Here is a 19335-nt window from a genome sequence, read left to right as displayed (position 1 = left end):
GAAGAAAGGTTTTTTGCCCAGAGGACAGTTGAGTACTGGAACAGGTTCCCCAAGGAAGTTGTCGCAGCACTGAGCATGACAGAGTTCAAGGAGTGTTTGGACAACACTCTCAGGCACATGGTGTGACTCTTGGGGATGGCCCTTCATAGGACCAGAAGTTGGACTCGATCCTTGTGAGTCCCTTCCAATTCAGCATATTCTGTGATTCTGTGAACTATTTGTAGCTGATTTGCCAACTCAAGAGCCCCAAGTTAAGCAACAGGTTTATGGTAATGTAACTCTTAAAACTGTTCAAAGGTACCTATCAAGGTTAAAATACTGCAAACGCACTTCAGACCTTTTTGTAACAGTCCTGACATCATCTTGACTTTACAGCATAACAAAATGAGCAGCTACTAGGAGTTTTCATCTGTCATCTTGGAATCACAGCAACAGATTGTGAATTACCTGAGGTAACAGCGGAGGGAACAGTGAGTCACAATCTGCACTATTCCATGAAGAAGAGATGCATTTAACTGGGATTGTGAGAGCATCTGAAATTTCAACACACACTGAAAAAAAGTTTATTCTACATCCCCTGCCTCCTGAATTTGTACAGCAGAAGACAACACATGTTGCAGCGTAAAAAGAAACATACCTTTTAGATACAAGATTCTTGACCATTTAAGATGGTATTTTATGATTTAATTACCTGTTATTTTCCCACCAAAATCATCATCATCTGAAAATCGCTGTTCTCTCTGGTGATATGCCCCAATTAGTCCTGCATATCTTCCCTAATTTCATCTGTCTTCAGACATGCACATACATGTAACAAAAGGACAGACAACAGGAGGACCCTACAGATTCTTTTTACTGAAAATGCTACAGCATAGTGAGAAAAATACTGGAATACACTTGCCTTACAGTGGTTAACTACAGTTCTACCCTATCTTACTCAATCCAGAGTCGGTACTGTGCAAACTGTATTATTAAGCTTGTCTGTTAACTTTCAGAGCAAATATGAAACCCAAAGCAACACACCTCACACTGAAACCAAAGGAACAGCAAAAGATTTACTCCTCTTAGGGATGCGAATCTGCTAGTTAACCAGTCATGGACAAAGGATGCTGTACAGCTTGACAAGAGAAACACGAGCACACTTTATTTAAAAACAGATGGACATTTGCTCTAGCCAGGAGCAAGTGGATTAACTGAACGATGAAAGCTGCTCACCACCCTACTTCAAAGAGGCATTTAGGCTATAGTTTTTTTTGTGCCTAGACTACCAAGACAGGAATTCTGAGATGGACACTCTATTTAAGCAGTGCAGTCTCAGACATTCACATAGCTGCTCTGCCAATGGAGATCTACAAAGTTGTTCAGATAGGAAAAACTGTGCTTCAGTAAGATTAAATCAGAAAAGTCTCTCAAAGATGAAGTGCAGTGCATATCTTCACTTGCACCTTTTATAAGCATGTGTATCACCTGGTTTTGATGTTCTAAACACTCTATGCATTTAACTATCATATACTTGAATACAATTTAAAGGTAAGAAAAAAGAAAACAAAAACAAGACTCCAACTTCTCTTACTGAGCAGGGAAGAGAAATCCATATTTCAAAGCATTAAGGTATTTTAGGAATTACTCTAGCTTTCCAGCATGCACTTTTAAGTGGAACAGAATGTACCCCCTTTATGCTGATGAACCTAATAGAATGCTGGCACTGCTGGTCTATAGAGAAATAATGTCTCCCCAATGACTAGGACAATACGAGACAGCTTCTGGCACACAGAAAGATATTGGGTACATGCTTGAATTGTTAAGATGAATAAAGAATTAAACAGGAATAAAAATGAGTGCTATAGATTAATTTTTTATTATTAATTCTAAAATTTGTACACTGTATCCTTCTCTGACTTCCTTCACTTGGTGCTTTGTCTTAGAGGAAATCTTTGTCTTTGAAATCATTGTAGCAATTGCTTAGTACATTATGGTAACTGATGCAATACTAAAAATGATGATGGCCTATTAATAGTGAGTTTGCTTTTGAAACTATAAACCTCTCCAACAGAGCTTCACAGGAATGGATAAAAATACTTGACTGAAAAGTCCAAGAATTTTTACATATTAAAACAAGGAGACACTAGCCCTACTCAAAATAAAGCTACTTTCAGTGCCTGATAATATTAGCTATCATTTCTCATAATTTCTTCGCAGACTTTAGGAAACCGCATTATATAATCAAAACATTTTAAATTCACTAGTTTGCAAATTCTTCTCAATTTAATCCAATTAAACAACCTTCAAACACATCAGTTATTCATGAAAACACACAAAACAGCATCCAATGTAACATTAGCAACTGTTGCATTAGTAACACTAATTTTTAGCAAACCAATTAACATGCAATATTTAGGCACAGTATGTTAATACAGCAACTTGAAGGCTGTTGCAGAGAATGAGCATCTTTAGCAAACACAGTAATAAATTGTTTCTTGTCTCCCCACCTCAGCACTAGTTACCCTAGAGCAGGCAATCCTAAGGCAATTTTTATTCAACCTGGGGATTTTTTCCTTCAAGAGCCAGGGTGGCATTCTCTGCAACTCAGCTTCAGAACAAAGAAATAACACATTTCAGAATCCACTCTGCTTTTAAAACCAAATAGTTCTGCACTGATTCCCTCAAAAACACCACCAGCATTTTAGATTAAACACTCCTATTTACAGGACTACTAAATTTCATTTTTTTCATCAATTGTAATGATATTAGGTCCCCTTCTAAAGGTGTCTGATTTTGGTTTTTTTCAAAAGGACAAATTTGCCAATAAGCAAGGGCCTCCACTGAGGAAATTTGACAAATACATTTAAAAACTCCAGAAACATTCTACCATTCATGACTTGGTGAAAAGCAATCAAGACCTAATGAAGTTAGCAAGGACAATTTTGTGAACAAAGTGGTATCATGCCAAATAAAATTCAAGTATGATTTTGAATCAAAATTAATGCTAGGTTTTTTTCTAACTTCCTGAGCAGTTCTGTATATGTAAGAGTTTTGTAACAAAAAAACCCTGCCACAACTCCAAATACAGTATGAGTACCCATAGTGGTATCTACTTTTTAAAATAAACAAAGAAATACAGTCTTTTTTTATTTTCAGGACTTCCTTCTATGTGAAAATGATACTGAAGGTGATATTTAGGTCCCATTATTATCCAAAACTGTACCAAATGCCCCACGGCTATCCCCAACCTTCTTAACACATCCCTACTTTCTTGAAACAGCCATAAAATATACACAGATACGTGCATTATTCACACTCTAGAAAAAAAAAAGGAATAATTTAAAAATTACTGGTCAAGAAATAACCAAAAATATTTTAACTTCAACATGCCTGGAAAGTTAATCTTCACAGAAAGTGATTTTTTGGAGCCCAGTAACTGGTATTAACTGGCATTAAACAAATAAAAATTGAACAAAACAGAAGTTACTTCATTTAAGCACAATATTATATAAAGATCTAAGCAGATAAAAATCAACCTATAGGTCATCCCTTTAATTTCCCCATCTCTTATATTTTATTTGATGAGGAAACTGGAATATAATATTCCCTTGTGTTTTGTCCACTATATATATATTTTTATTTAGTTTTTTCTGCTATCTGTCTGACACTCCCAAGAACAGCCTCAGAACTGTGCTCCTGTTTGCTTCGTAATTTGTCTCACTACTTCTGTTGCACTAATTTTTCTAAATTTTGTCTATTATGTGAGCATATAAAAGAAAATTAAGGAAGGTGTACACAGCACTTTGCATAAAACCCTGGCAGTAAATGTGACTTTAAAAGAGAACTCAACCCCACACATTATGACTAAGTATTTGTGGCATATATCAACCCTGTATTGCTATAGCGACTGTGGCACATGAAGTTTTTCAAGGGCCAAATGCAACCCAGATACAGATAACTGCATGTTGTAACACAGATAGCACTTAAAAATCCAGGAGGAAATCTAGGGAATAATTAATGAAAAAATTAATCTATTAATTTCTTGCAGGCTTAAAACACAGAAGAATGAAAAATACAAATAAAACACATGTCAAACAAGTACCTTTGCATAAGGGATGTAGCATATGCAGGTCAGAGCAGCAATAACTGCTTCCTATTAAAAATGTTTCTTTGTTATTATCACATTTACCGGGTCAGATGCTGTCTTTCATTAGGCCTCTTATACGAAGGTGACAATATTGACATTAGAGGTATAATACAAATAATATTTAAAACATGCTTTTTTCCCCTATATTCTACACAAATTCAGCATTACTTGCTGTAATACCATTGGTTTAAAACCAGAAAAAAAACTAGGAGCAAATAGGCAATGTTGGAAGATTTGAAAGGAGGAAGTTTTACCGCAATAGATCAGTTTAAAAAATTCTTCATTAGACTGATTGTTCTCAGTATTGCAGCCAGTCCTGTTTTATAATATTTGTAATAATGATCTGGACAAGGGGATCGAGTGCCCCCTGAGTAAGTTTGGGGAGGACACCAAGTTGGGTGGGAGTGTTGATCCACTGGAGGGAAGGAAGGACCTACAGAGGGGTAAGCCAATTGTATGGGAGTTGGCAAGGCAAAGTGCCAGGTCCTGCCCTTGGGTAACAACCACCCCAGGCAGCTCCACAGGCTGGGGACAGAGTGGCTGGAAAGCGGCCCAGCAGAAAAGGCCCTGGGGGTGCTGATTGGCTGCTGTTGAACATGAGCCAGCAGTGCCCAGGTGGCCAAGAAGGCCAGTGGTATCCTGGCCTGTATCAGCAGTAGTGTGGCCAGCAAGACCAGGGCAGTGATCAACCCTGTACCTGGCACTGGCGTGGCCACACTGTGAGTACTGTGTACAGTTCTGGGCCCCTCACTACAAGATCAACATTGAGGTGATGGAGCGTGTCCAGAGAAGGGCAACAAAGCTGGGGAAGGGTCTGGAGCACAAGTCCGATGAGGAGTGGCTGAGGGAGCTGGGGGTGTTTAGTCTGGAGAAAAGGAGGCTCAGGGGAGATCTTACCACTCTCTAGAACAGCCTGAAAGGAGGGTGTAGCCAGGTGGGGAGTGGATTCTTCTCCCAAGAAACAAGTGACAGGACTAGAGGAAACAGCTTCAAGTCACACCACGGGAGCTCTAGATTAGATATTAGGAAAAATTTCCTCACCAAAATTGTTGTCAAGCATTGGAACTAGCTGCCTAATGAAGTGGTAGAGTCTGCATTCCTGGAGGTAAAAATAAGACCCACAAATGTAGCACTTAGGCAAATGTTTTAGTGGTGGACTTAGCAGTGCTGGGTTAATAGTTGGACTTGATGATCTTAAAAGGCTTCTCCAATCGAAATAATTTTATGATTCTGTGCTTTTTCTATGTAGCACGAATATCAGGCATTTTAAGAGAAGCACAAAGCTAGCTCAGGCAGTAGTACGGCACCATGCTGGACAGTGTAAGACAGACTTAGCACAAGAGAGACACACCATAACTTTTGCTGCAAAATTAGTTAGCAAAATGTCATGAAGCATCACATAACGTTTTTCAGTCTCTACAGAGATGGCATTATATATCATGATATGGTATTAAGGCACAATACACTAATGTGTATTAAACCACTTGCTTAAGCCACGTCAGAAGCAGCTGTTTAGCTCTTCCACACTGAAACTTTTGCATCTGTATCTAATACATATTCTGTCTCGCTGTGTGAGACTTCATACACTGATACTCTCACATCTATACATGATACAGATTAGAGCCCCAACACAGCAGAAACTACAGCATGACTGAAAGCAGCATAGCTGCTTGTGCTGTTAGACAGTCTGCATAGGTGTGAGTTCGCTGGATCTCAGGAAAACACACAAATCCACACCCATATGATCTGGGATTTGAGGGGCTATTAATGAATTTCAGACATAAGACCTCCTAGCAGTGTTTTCCTCACTGCCCCTGAAAACAGACGTTAACTTGAAGGATTTGATTTAACTGCTTATTTTAAAGACCCAGAAAAAAAAAACCCAGCCAGGAACCATGTAGTGCCCCAAAACTTTGCTACTTAAGTGTAAGGCAGTTCATTCCAGTCATTTGGGACAACTTCTTTTGGCAGAACAGCTCAGTGACTAGGAGCCCTGGGGTGTCCAAAGGAAAGAACAAGAGACATTTCAGCTTCTCTTCACACTTAAACTAAATGATCCTTCTAAAATGATGGCTAATTAAGCCCTGTCAATCCAGCTTTAAACGGCTACTAAATATAGAGCCTGGGTGATACACATATTTAACAGATCCCCAGTCAATATCTTACCATTTTATGGTCAATCCTCTACATTTCTTAACAGCTAAGCAGAAGCACATACAGCTACAAGACTCACGCCTGTACATGAGGCAGCAATTTCACCAAACATTGTTTGGAGAAAATTATACTGAAAAACTTTCCTGGCTACGTTGTTTGTTTTTTTGTTTTTTTGTTTTTTTGTTTTTTTTTTTTTTTTTTTTTTAAAAAAAAAACAAAAAAAAACCAACAAAACCAACCAACCAAACAAACCCCATACAAAAGATCTCAACACAATGTGCAACTCACTTTGTCTTTTGAGGTGTTGAAGAAGATTGGACAATGAATGAACAAAGTCCACTGGTGGTTTAGAGGATCCAGTCTGTGGGGCAGTACTGTCACTAAGCCTTTTCTTTGGCCTGGGCTTTCTGAACCATTTGCTATGATAGCTCAAGTGAGCTCATAAAAAGACATGTCAGTACTCAAGGCCAGGGAAAATAACAGAATTGTTTTCTGACAAGGCTTTCTAACAGTCTAAACATTTTTCCTATGCCCGTATACACACACATCAGAATTTTCATCTCACATCCCATATTGATTAAAATCTCTTCTATTTTCTTGCACTTAAAATTAAAAAAAAGTCTTCCCCCACCCAGGATGCTGGCTTTTCATTATCATGACTGTTATTGCGCTCTGACCCTTGTCATTCAAAAAACAGACAATCCAAAAATTACACGTTGTTCAACAAAAGCACCTTATTGTTAAAAAGTAAAGGCACATCACAGGTCTAAGAACTTCCACGCTGGCATCACAAAGAGCAGCAGCATGGACATACCTGAGGACACATGCTCCCTGGTAGCTGGCTATGTGACAACTGCACTAAGTGATATAGTCTAGTTAGTTAAAGCCAACTAGAAAAAAGCCTAAAAATTCTGAGGAACATGGAAAAACTCAGATAATGAGCGAAGATAATCTTAGAGAGATTCATTTTGTTTTGGACAGTCTGTCAAGGACTTGCTTTATATCCTCCTTCCATGATAAATCTTAGGAAATTAAAATAGCTTGACTTTTTAGGGCAGCAGATTGCCTATGGAGGCTTCCTGGGCTATGGTTTCTCCATATGGGAAAAGAAAACATCAATGACAGAATCACTTTTAAGGGCCAAAGGTTTCTGGGGGTGTGGGGCTGTTCAAAACATTTTGTGCATAATGATTCTAACTTACAAACAGTTTAAAGATGGGCTAAGCTTTCAATGTCTGTTTATTACTACTTTTTCTCCATTTTTCTGGATTCCTCGTACACCACAGAATGTGTGCAATGTTGGGGGCTGATTTTTTTGGACATGAGGGTTGCTTGTTAGGATGGCTTTTGTTTTCTTGTGCTGTTGTTTTTTTTACAGTTGCTTTATGTCTATACTTCTGAAGTCTTACATGCCCCATGGTAATACCCTGGACAAAGTAAAGCAACACTGATCTGAAGGAGTATTTAGGAGGCAGCTGAATCACAAGGAACCAGCTTATTTCTGAAGCACCTGAAAAGTTCCTCTTCCTATTAATTATAGGACAGCCTGCACAGAGATCAGTTAAGCTCTACTAACTCTATCATCACCTTCCTGATGATTTTCACCAAACATGTCTAGCCACGAAAAATTATTTTTATTGCATACCTGGAAGTTCCCTTGCTCTGCAAACCAAAAGCCAAACAGAACTGCAAAAAAGCTCCACAATTAGAAACTTCTTGAATTCTCTAAAACTATCAATCAACACATTTCATGCATGCCTGAGTTCAGATATGCTTTGCCTCTACCAGTGAATCCTAATCTCCGATGTTTCCTTTACATCTGTAAGTTCATTATTTCCCCCATATAGGTATTTTAAAAATTATGAGAGGACACAACACCTGGTGCTTCAATGTCATTTGCTTTCCAATTTTCATCTTTGAGAGTTTACACTCAAAATACAGCCTCAAAATTAAGTCATTTCCATGCTTAACATACTGAAGAGAGGAAGAGAAGTGTCAGAACAACAGAGAACAACAGCTGAGTTCATGAGTTCAAACACTCATGACTGAGTTGTTCATTTTGCTGACAGTTTGGGAAGCAACCCTATATTTACGAAGATCCAGGTTAAAGAAAATTTGGTAGAGAAATAGAAAAAACTCTAGGGAGGAAAGCATTCTCTGATAGATTCCTGTCTGATGAATTAAACTAATCATATCTTTTAATACTTTTAGTTTGTATATCATCTCCCACAAACAATGGAAAAATTGGATTAGATGCATGCTAGAAATTATTTTTGGAGAAAAGCTATTCCACAAGTCCACTAAACAACTCTTACATTGAAAATTAGCTGCTTAGTGAACATGTTTTTTCAATGGCCTATGTTGAACTTCCAATATAGAGCCAAATTTACTTACAACACCTGTATGGTCTTAGTCCTCTTGCATCCAGTAACAAAGATAATAAAATGGTTAAAAGTTATCCTTTAGTTAGAAGTGATCTTTTATATCCTTAGCTCATTTTCCCCCTCCCCTGGGAGTTTTAAAGTGGATCTCTCAGTAACACATAGACTTAACCACTGAATGGAGCCCTTTTTGTCTCTTCATATGGATAAATTAATACTCAGTAACTGTGTGTGTATGGGGGGATGGCAACATGACTAAACAGCATCATACAAGCAGTAAAGGAGTTACAACAATGACAGTGTTTAGAAAGATACTCCAAAATTGTGGTTCCAGCAGATTTGACAGAACCTTCAACTTCTCACAGAATCAGTTTCTCTTGTAACACAAAAGTACTCTAAAAATAAAGTCCTTTAAGTCATAAAATGTTAAGACAGAGGCTTCCTGTGTATCCCATCGGTCAAATATGATACAATTTCTTTCACACAGACATATACTTAAAAAACACAGTAACACATAAGTAATGTAATCTTAGATTAAAAGGCCTAATGAAATCCTCCTGTTATTTTTCTTTCCTTTACTTTGTGAACTTAAATATTGTGTGTGTGCCTGAGGGGACAGGTCTTAAATTTAGCTACAGTTTAGATGCTGCTAACTCTGGCTGATCACTGGGCTTACTGAATGACGTATCTCAAACTGAACAGTTCTAGAAAGCATCTAAAATTAACAATTACCTTAATCTAAACACTGGATATTTTAACAAGAAACAGCATTTCCACTTTGCAAAGGCAATACCCATGCAAAGAAAAGAATTAATTTCAGAGTCAGTGTTCTCACTTCTGTGTCCACAGACGACTTGATTACACACATGGATATTATTTCGTGTTCCAGTTTATCTGCAATTTGAATATACAGTACTCATGCTTAATGAATTAATTAATTCAGGGCAAGTCTCTACTTGGTTACACATGTTAAAACTCCTCTCACTGTAAAAGCACACCTACATTATTCAGCCATTCAATTTAAATTAATCATTATTGGGGTAAAAAGTCTGTATTTTAACTAGAGAAATGGAACATTTTTAGTATTTAAGGCATTAAAAATAAAATTCCATAATGCCTCTAGCAGTTCATTCAACTGCATGCTTCCTGAAACCACTTTCTCAAATATACCAACATTGTATCCTTATTAATACATTTATGCTAGCAAAGGATTAGATATCCTGATTACTCCAGCAAGATGAACGTTATACCAAAAAAATACAACAGTATTGTTTTCTGTACAGTGATCCTTCAAGAATCAGCAGATTTGTTGGCACCTTCTCCTTCAGCTTCCTGATAAGATCAATTTCCTTTGCAATGAGAAGCAAGTATAAATTTCAAGAAAGCCACATTCAGTGAAATTAGACAACTGTATTTTGCTTTCATTCATATACATACCTGATTGGGATGATATAGGAAAACAGGAGGAGGAACCGGAAAAGGTTGCGATACCAAGGGCCTACAAATCCTTGTAAAGTTACCATAACAACTGATAGTGCAACTAAAGCCAAAAACAGGGCTTTGGTCAGTTGATTCAGCTCCAGGTCCAGTAAGCCAACCTGGAGGAAGAAGAATAAATCAAGTTACTCAGGAGTATTTCTTAAAATTATGCTTCTGCAGTGCAAACAATTAGCAATTATTTGCTTTGGTTATTCCTATGTACTAAAAATCCACGCACTTGTAACAATTAACTGAACTTTGATAACTGCATTGTTATTCCTATGCTTGCACATAAAACATGTTCCCTGGTTTTGCGGCAATAATAATTCCCAGAACCAATGTGAACTGTCCCAGCCAAGCCTTTTGAACACCTTAAAGTCTGACACATCCCTCCTCCATTCCTTGTTCCAGGACAGGAACACAGAAGGGCAAGGAGGAAAGACAATTACAGAAGAACACACAAGCAAGGACAATTTTCTTCTTTCATGCATGCAGCAAAAATACTGGCACTGGGTATTATATTTGTAGGGAGCTCATTGACTGCTAGAATATCAAAACCCTGTTAGATTCAAGAACGAGCAAGCACATGGGACAGAGCCTGTGACTTCTCACTCATGTGACAAGTGCACTGTGACTTGTCACTGTGCTCTCACCCCACTCCGTAAATCTGAACCAATGTCACAGAAATTATTTTTAATTGCATGAAGCTTTCACTTATCCAATATAATAATAAAAACAACAATCAAGTGGAATATCCATTTTCAAACCAATGTAGTAAAACAGAGCTTCAACTACATGACTGAAAAGGTATTTGATTTAGAAACATTTTAAGTAAAACATTAGGAGAGGCTATCTTTCACCCACTGTTTCTCATGAAAAAAATATATTTAAGCTATGTAACTAAGACTCTCACCATCTCAATAATGTATGATGTAAGCTAGGGTATTTTTACTCCACTTTTTGGGATGCTCTAGTAGTCAGTAAAATATGTGGGAAAATTATGTCAGGAAGAGTTTCCTAGGTCCCATCACGGATGCCCCTTTTATCTCCAAGTCTTGCCAGTAAGACCAGTAAAACATAACACTTCCTTAGATAACAAACATTCTGCAAAAGAAGCACTTTAAATATAGTTCTTAAAAATTCCAGCAATCTTGCTTACACATGGGCTGTCCCTTCCCTAGAGAACCAGGCAGCTGAAGACCACAGCGGCTGATTTATCAGCTGCATTTAAAAAGCAGCACAACGAGGACAAATATCTTGCAATTTCCGCTGCTTCAACTACTACATAGTTTATGCTTGAATTATTGAGAAAAATAGGTTTTTGGATTAAAATGAAGAAAAATGAAGCCAGGGAAGTAGAGCATGTTTCAAAGCCCAGATCTTTTTGCGTTGACAAAGGCAGCCTAAGTTTCAGGCCTCGCTGAGGATCAGATGAAGTCATTATTCATTCAGTCAGGGAAAAAAGACTCAATTACCTCAACCTAAAGATGCTATCAATGAATGCAAAGTGCATATTTTACTCTATTCATCCAAATCCCATTAAAAAGTGAAAGGAATGATTTAATCTGGCCTTCTAGAGTTGGTCTTTTTTTGTAATAAAATAAAGAATCACTGTCTTGCAATATGCATAAGTACTACCTCACACTTTTTTTTTCCCCTGCATCATGGTAGTGAAAGCCTATCTCTCCCCTCTCCACCCCTATAAAAACCCCACCCCACCCCAGAACAGAAATGAATAAAGAGCTTCTTTGGAAAGAATGCCACTTTTTGGACAGAAACATTAAATTTAGTCCACTGCACACTGATATGTAGCTAACTCAAAGCATTAATACCTTTCTAATTGATGAAGACAGATGTGAATTTAAGTTTGGAATCCAACAAAAATGTGTTTAGAGAGGTATCATAACAATGAAAAAGTTGATGCTTTGCTACTGATAATGCCACTGTTTTTAATACAGATCATGCTATTGGCCAGAGTAAATTTTGATACTATTTTTCTACTATAGAAAGTGAAGGCAATTGCAAAATCCTACTTAAGAAGGCACACAAAGTTTTAATAGAAATGCATTCTCCATTTCCCAAAATTTAGTTACTCCAATGTACTAAAAGATACTTAATTAGTTTAATTCTGTGCTTTCCACTTAAACAATTTCTGCAGTCGACTAATGAAACACTGTTGAACTATCCAGATAAATTTCATGTAGAAATTCACTAACATTCTCTAAAATTCATCTAAATATTGGAAAAGTGGATAAACTTCATTTTAACTATACTGTGATTGTATCAAAGCATTTGTAAAATATGCCATCTTACGAAAGCTATTCCTTTTCTTTGGAAAATAGTAATAGAAATAGATGAATAGAAGAATTAAGAATTGGAGTAATTTTCTACATTTATTGTTATTTCCTATATTAGTAAAACAAATTTTCTTCTACTTGTCATAATATTTGTTCTATTTGAAACAACAAAATTAAATACACCACTGGAAATTTTAATCTCCAAGGGAAAATTTGTACATAATGTCTAAGAAAACCACAATAGTTTTGCAAGGGGGCTGCTCTACGATAATGAAAATGAACACAATAATTGCCTGTATAATTTAAAATGCTACTAATGGCAACAACCGCAAATCCATTTAGCGCCTCTTAATTTATGCACAGAGTTTTAAATAGCTAATGGTTCTCAATAAAGTAATGGCTTATATCATCAATTGTCTACTTGCATGGTAAAAAAGCTGACAAGTTTTTAAAATACTTCATTTTTGAATGAGGGAATGACTCAAAGTCTACACTTCACATTTTAGACCACAAGGTATAATTAATTACCTTATGAGAAAAATCTTAATTTAATTAAAAAGTTGAAAACGACAAGAACTTTTATGGTTACTGAAGTACAACCTGAACAACAATATTGCTGTTGCTGCCCTAGATGCTTAACTTTTAGGAAAGGTTATATTCTGAAGCTATTATTGTAGTAATAGAACAATTCTTTTAACACTATAAAATGTATATTACTTTGAAAATGAGAACTTTTAAAATGCTAGAATACTGAAATGAAAAATTTGGTAATTAAATGTTACAAAATGGCAAAGATTTCTCAAAATAGTCTCGTGCAGCCATTTTTATTCAATTACACTTTAAAGTGCAGGAGAAATAATTGCTCATGAATAGCCTTTAAGTGCCCTACTTTAATACTATTGAAGTACTAAGGCACAGTGTTAGGACAGACTTCCCCCTGCAACCAAATTCCTCCACAAAGGTAATTATATTTCAGTAATCAGCCTGGTTCTGCACTGCCAAACACTACATTGACTACAATGAAATTTCATGGTATGCATGTTGAGATGGGCTTGGGTTTTAATTTGCACCACAAACATAAAAATTTTCTTTCCTATTCTTAATACATACTCTGAACTTAATTTATTAAGCCTTGAATACTAGTATATGATGTATTTTTCCATTAATTGTATCCTACACTTAGCTGTAAAAGGTATTTAACAGTAAATATTTAAAAATACTAAAATTCAAATAATACATCTTTCAGTCGCAGGTTGATAAAAACAAGGTTTGCCTAACAAAAATGATTAGTAGCTTTCCATCATTTATAAAAAAAATTATATAGATTATACTATATAGTCAGCTGCATTTATCCAAACCCCCATGACTTTCTTCAATAATCTGTTAAACCCTCCCTAGTCCCTAGGAATAATAGATTACTAATCTGTGGTTAAAGGCTAAATAAAGAGACACATCCTTACCTATCTACCTTAATCTTTGACACTAAAACCACAAAGAGCAACTTTGGAATCTGTAAGTGTTTCTTCTTTCATAAGTCTCCTAATTCCTATGATTCAAAGTCTTGACTGCTCAGCAATCCAGGTAACCACATTAGGATAAGATAATATAACTATGAATCAAAACAAGTAAATTCAGGTTTAGCAAGCATCTTGCCTTAATTCACTGTACTCAAGCAATGGTCTGCACAAATATGTTTCTCTACAAACCGGACTTGATTAATGTCAAACCTACCAAATCTTGCATACAGTATGGTACACTGTTTAATCAATATCTTTCTCATTCTTTTAACCAGCAGATTCAAAGGTGGGAAAAGCAAAGAAAACACAAAAATATATAAAGTGGCCATTTAGTTAAAAAAGTCACCTGTCCGTGCTTTTTCTGATATCAATTTTCAAACATCTTAATTACTGGTTTAGCTGCAAGAGCACCAATGAAACCTTGAAAACATTTTCTGAAGCACTAAGAACCTTTTACAGGTTTTATTCATTTCAGAATTGAGCAATAATTAAGGGGGAGGACTGGTCTACTTAAGTTCATAAAACTGAAATAAACTTTACTTATTTAGTCCACTCCACTGGACTTATACAGAAGTAATTACCAAAAAACAGTTAATTTGATTCCAGTAACATTTTCTGTCTTTCCTTTAGCAAAAAAAATTTCATCCTTCATGCAACCGAACCTTTGAGCAAACTGAAATATTTGGTATCATGTTAATACTGCAGGTTTATGGAACTGAATTACATAATTTCTACACTGATTTAAACAAATAATTTTAGATATTTATTGTTAATTGTATCCCCAAAGAAACTAATTACAATTACTTGTCTGTATTCTTACATAAATCAGTCCATCTCCAATGCATAGGCATTGAAAACAGCAGAAATTTTAAAACTCAAGAAGAAATACATGGTCACTTTCCAATGAAAGAGATGCTCAAGTACATGTTTTGTAGTGTTTTGATGCATATTCAAAACCAGAGGTTTAAATGCTCTTAAAAGCAGAATACTTTTATTATGTTTTGAGATTACCCTTCTGACTTGCCTGGCTTTACCTTAACACACTATTCATAAATGCATATTTATATGTTTTGAAATAAACTAATCATTTTAGAAGCAGAATTCCCTTTTGTAGATAGCAATACCTATAATGCTAAAAGAAAAAAAAAGAGGACTCAAACAGTTCTTTCTCTCTCTGCCTCATTTATTCATCCATTTTATATAGTTGCTTTTTCCGGACTCAACATCATCCGAGTTTAGATACTCAAATTGAAGCTCGAGAGTCCTCTCCAGGATTTTAGAGGTGCTTAGCCCTCTCTAGTTGTCTACTGTAATAAAAACTGTAAGTGAGCCATTTCCACAACTGCACTTCAGTAGGGCTCAGTTGGTTGAAGTAAGGCACTTGTTTTGTGAAATGCTAGTCACAGATTTCATAACCTTCCCAAGTGTGTCTTCTTTTTCAATTGTATCCTGGTTTTCCTAAATGCAAACGATTTACTCTATTTGTAGTAAAACATTCTGTTTCAAGTGATCCTAATGAGAGAAACTGAACACGACTCATTCTTAATATCCTGCTGACTATAAATCTGGGTTTCATTAACACTTTTGCGGTTTGGTAAACTACATCACTGTCTCTAAATATTCTTCAATCTGATGTTTGTTCTTTACGCAGAGCAATGAAGCCAAGCCGTGGCTATTCGGCTTTTGCTCCCGTTTGCCCGAAGAGGGAAGCGGAGGCTGGGGCGGGCAGCGCTGCCGTGCGCGCTTTGGTCAGCAGAGGGCGGCCGCGCCCGCCTGTGCCGCACGGAGCCTCCCGCGCCGCCTCCCACCGCGTTCCGCTAGAAACGCTCGGAGTTAATTACTCGGCTCTGACACTTCAGAGTGTGTACTCAGACTATTCTATTTCCTCCTTAGCAAAAAGTTACACTTCATACACCTCTATACAGTCACAGTCTGGCACCTTAAGGCAGCACTAGTCAGATGCTGTGCGACCATATGTTCTCTGACTTCGCTACGTATTTGTCACAAACGTGAATGATTAAAACGCGTACGGAGCACATTAAATCGAAAAAGTTAACAGCCCCTTAAATTCTGGTATCCATACAGGGACTGCGCTGTATTACAAACATACTCTCCTAGTAGAAGCTACCAGTTGTAAACATTTTCTCAAGACCACCCATCAATTTAGAATAATTGCTTCAATAATCTAAAATAACTAGTCATATTAGAAACTCCAACAACCAAAAGCATTCGCACAGTTAAACTTTAATTCATTGGTTTTTTTTTTTTTTTTTAAATTTAAAACAATCTAGGTACACAGCACAGAAGACATTTAGAGTTTCTAAGCACTCCCAATCCTCCTTATATCCAATCAATATTGCTAAGACACGGAATTCTCAGGGGCGGAGGAAGAGCAGGATTTAAAGGTGCTCGATTTTACACTGGAACACTGTCTTCAGATTTGTATTTCATATGTAGCTTTTACATATGCTTGTTATATCTTCCTTGAGCTCAGCCATCATCAGCTTCAACTCAAGACTTTTCTAAGGATGCTATAACGTAATCAGGTCTTTCAAGGGTCAGAATACAGAATAAGCAGCTTTACACATTACACACTATTATTGAAACACTCTCAATGGAGATGGCATTTTTTCAGATCTGAGTAGACTAAAAAATCATGACTTACTCTCTCACAGATTAAGATAATTAGCTGTACCAAAATAACTGCAAAACTAACACAGGGAGAACTGGATCCAAAGCTTTTATTGCGTAGAATTTGCAAAAAAAAAAAAAAAAAAAAAAAAAAAAAAAAAAAAAAAAGTAAAAAATTGAGATATATGTAAAAAAATTGAATAGCTCAGTAACAGGTACAACTTCCTTCAAGAAAAAACAATTACAAAGGGGACCTAACAAATTGACAGCTAGTTCTTCCATTTGCGTAAATTTAGAGAATTATAATATACCTACACTTCAGAGCATGCGGCTGACTGGTCTAAAAAACTTTTTCATACAGAAAACTGCACAAATGTTGTATTGTCATGGTAGGGACTGAATTTGTGAGTTTTATATATGGCACACTATGTTTAATAATATTTCATAAATGGTATGGGAACCTTACAGCTTTTTCAAAGACATCTTTGAAATTGAATATTGGAAAATGTATACCTAAAGAAATCCAACATTTCCTTACTCCACATTAAAAAGAAGGTGTTAGTAACTCAGCTCCTCAGAGACTATCTAGATTAAGCTATTAGAAGAGATTATTACATTTTGTAACGAGTTTAATCTCACAAAGGGCTGGGGTAAGAGAGGTCAGGGCTAAGGTTATCAAAACACATAGCAATTTTTTCATTAAGAATATAATTAAATGAATGAAGCCAAGAACCCAGAAAGTTTAAGCTTAAAGTTTCACAACTTTATTTTATCCCATACGAAAGCAAGTTTAAAGACAGTTTAAAGGGTATGTTTTCCTTCCGTCTTACTCAAGCTTAAATTGAGAGGTGCATGTGAAAATGTCTTTCCATGTAAATTACATATATTTTATTACACGTTGATATTTTAAACGTTAATGAAAGTTGGAAAAAAACTTCAGTGAGAAACAGTGATACATTAAGCTGGTGCTTATGTCATAGAAGTAGATGGAAATCAGAGCTGCAACCTTTCTTCATGGAAATGTAAATGAAGTAATACAGTAGATACAATACATAGATTATTAAAGTGACTGAGGCAACTTTATGAAGATGGATTAGCCAATAAATGCAAGAGAATGAATAAAAACTCTCGAATGAGGAATTAAAATTGGCAGTATGCTGTGATTCATTAATTAGTGGAGCATTTCTACAACCTCCCTCCTCCTCTGCTATATATACTCCAATTCCATCATTAAACCTGGCTCAGCACAGGTCCAAATACAAACACAACCATCCAGGTATTCTTCCACAGGAAATCAGGTAAAACAAAAAAAAAATGAACAACCACACAACACAAAGCATCTCAAAGTTTATCTGGAAGCATTTACATCTGAATCCTATTCATAAGGAATATGAATGTATAGTTACATATAATAGTGTTCAAGAATAAATGGAAAAATGTGTGAGAAAGGAACTGAGAAAAAGACAGAGTATTTTGACTGCATCAAACTTTTGTCTCTGTCCCTAGCTATCCCTGAGTATAAAATCCTGTTAGCCTGCAAGCTGAGAAGAAATGTTTCAAAAAGTCTGAGATATATATTGAAATAAAAACTTTTTATGTTCACTTTAAAATTAAAAGAGGAGCTTGAAAGCTGCTACATACGGTGGGAAAACAGCAGTTAGTCTCCTTAAAGATTAATTGAATGTCAGAATATAAGGGAAAATGCCAAAGAAAGGGGAGTGAACCTTCTTTGAGTCTGAGTAGAAATACCCAAAATACATCCAGAGCAAATGTCCACAACTACTTAAGGAACAGAAAAAATAAATCTTCTCAATGAAGACTTCTAGATAAGATTTGATGTACAACTTCTTACTAGCATTATGTAAAAAACATCAATTTTCAGACTCAAATATGTAGTAGAAATTATGACATGAACTCTAGAATTTCTAGGTAAATTTTAATGCACTGCTGCATTTACAAATAAAACTGTCCTTCTGAAACAAATAACAAACTTTTTAGAAGAAGAATATCAACAAAAAGGATTTTAAGATGTTTCTTAATTTTTTTCTCTAGACAGTTACATGTTATAAAATTTATATAATGTCTGTGTTACTACTGCCTCCTGTCCTAAAATAAAATATGTTTCAAGACAATTCAACAGAACATGTTGCTTTGACATTATCCTTGGGATCATATGAATAAAAAAGGTTGTGGAATAATATTGTCCATAATATAGAGATCAGAAGTATTTAATTGTCTTTCTGCTCAAATATACTAAAGAGCTGTAAATATGTACAAATGCACATACATAATACATATTTTGATTTTTGTACTTAATTCCAAATCTGTTTATACCCACAGAGAGCATAATACTTCAAAAATTCCGCTTTCCTAAGGTTTAAGAGCTGAATTTCATTATTGGAATTCAGCAATGAAGTGGGGGGTGTGTGTGCATGTGTGCAGGATGGTGGTTTTATTAAACAAAACCTCATCTGAACAACAAAAATTAACTTTATAATATCACTGTGTTTTTGAGTTTTTTTACATCATTAAATGTATCAGCTGAAATAGCCTTATTTCTATTAAGCAAGGAACAACAACAACAAAAAACCTTACCAGAGAAGTCAACTCCTTCTTTTTGTGTTTATCTTCTTAAAGACATTTTATGAACCATTTCATACTTAATGGTTTGCAAGCAATCCCAACACTTGGGAATTGTGTGAAAAGTTGCACAGATTGACAGATGAAGTGAAAAGGTCTGTATTAAT

The 19335-nt window shown here is 36.0% G+C and overlaps 1 protein-coding gene across 2 annotated transcripts in view; it reads right to left on the bottom strand.

Moving 5' to 3' along the window:
- Window positions 1-19335, bottom strand: part of ATP9B (ATPase phospholipid transporting 9B (putative)) — a 154983-nt gene that overhangs the window by 39229 nt on the left and 96419 nt on the right. For both annotated transcript variants that reach the window (XM_048295684.1, XM_048295693.1), the window contains exon 12: window positions 10102-10262. In XM_048295684.1, the coding sequence (XP_048151641.1) occupies window positions 10102-10262 (161 nt within the window). The remainder of the gene's footprint in view (window positions 1-10101; window positions 10263-19335) is intronic.

This window comes from Corvus hawaiiensis, chromosome 1, assembly GCF_020740725.1.
Source record: "Corvus hawaiiensis isolate bCorHaw1 chromosome 1, bCorHaw1.pri.cur, whole genome shotgun sequence".
In the NCBI taxonomy this organism is placed as follows: Eukaryota; Metazoa; Chordata; class Aves; order Passeriformes; family Corvidae; genus Corvus; species Corvus hawaiiensis.
The sequence above is the reverse complement of the archived record's forward strand: the minus strand, read 5'-3'. Positions and strand labels throughout refer to the sequence as shown.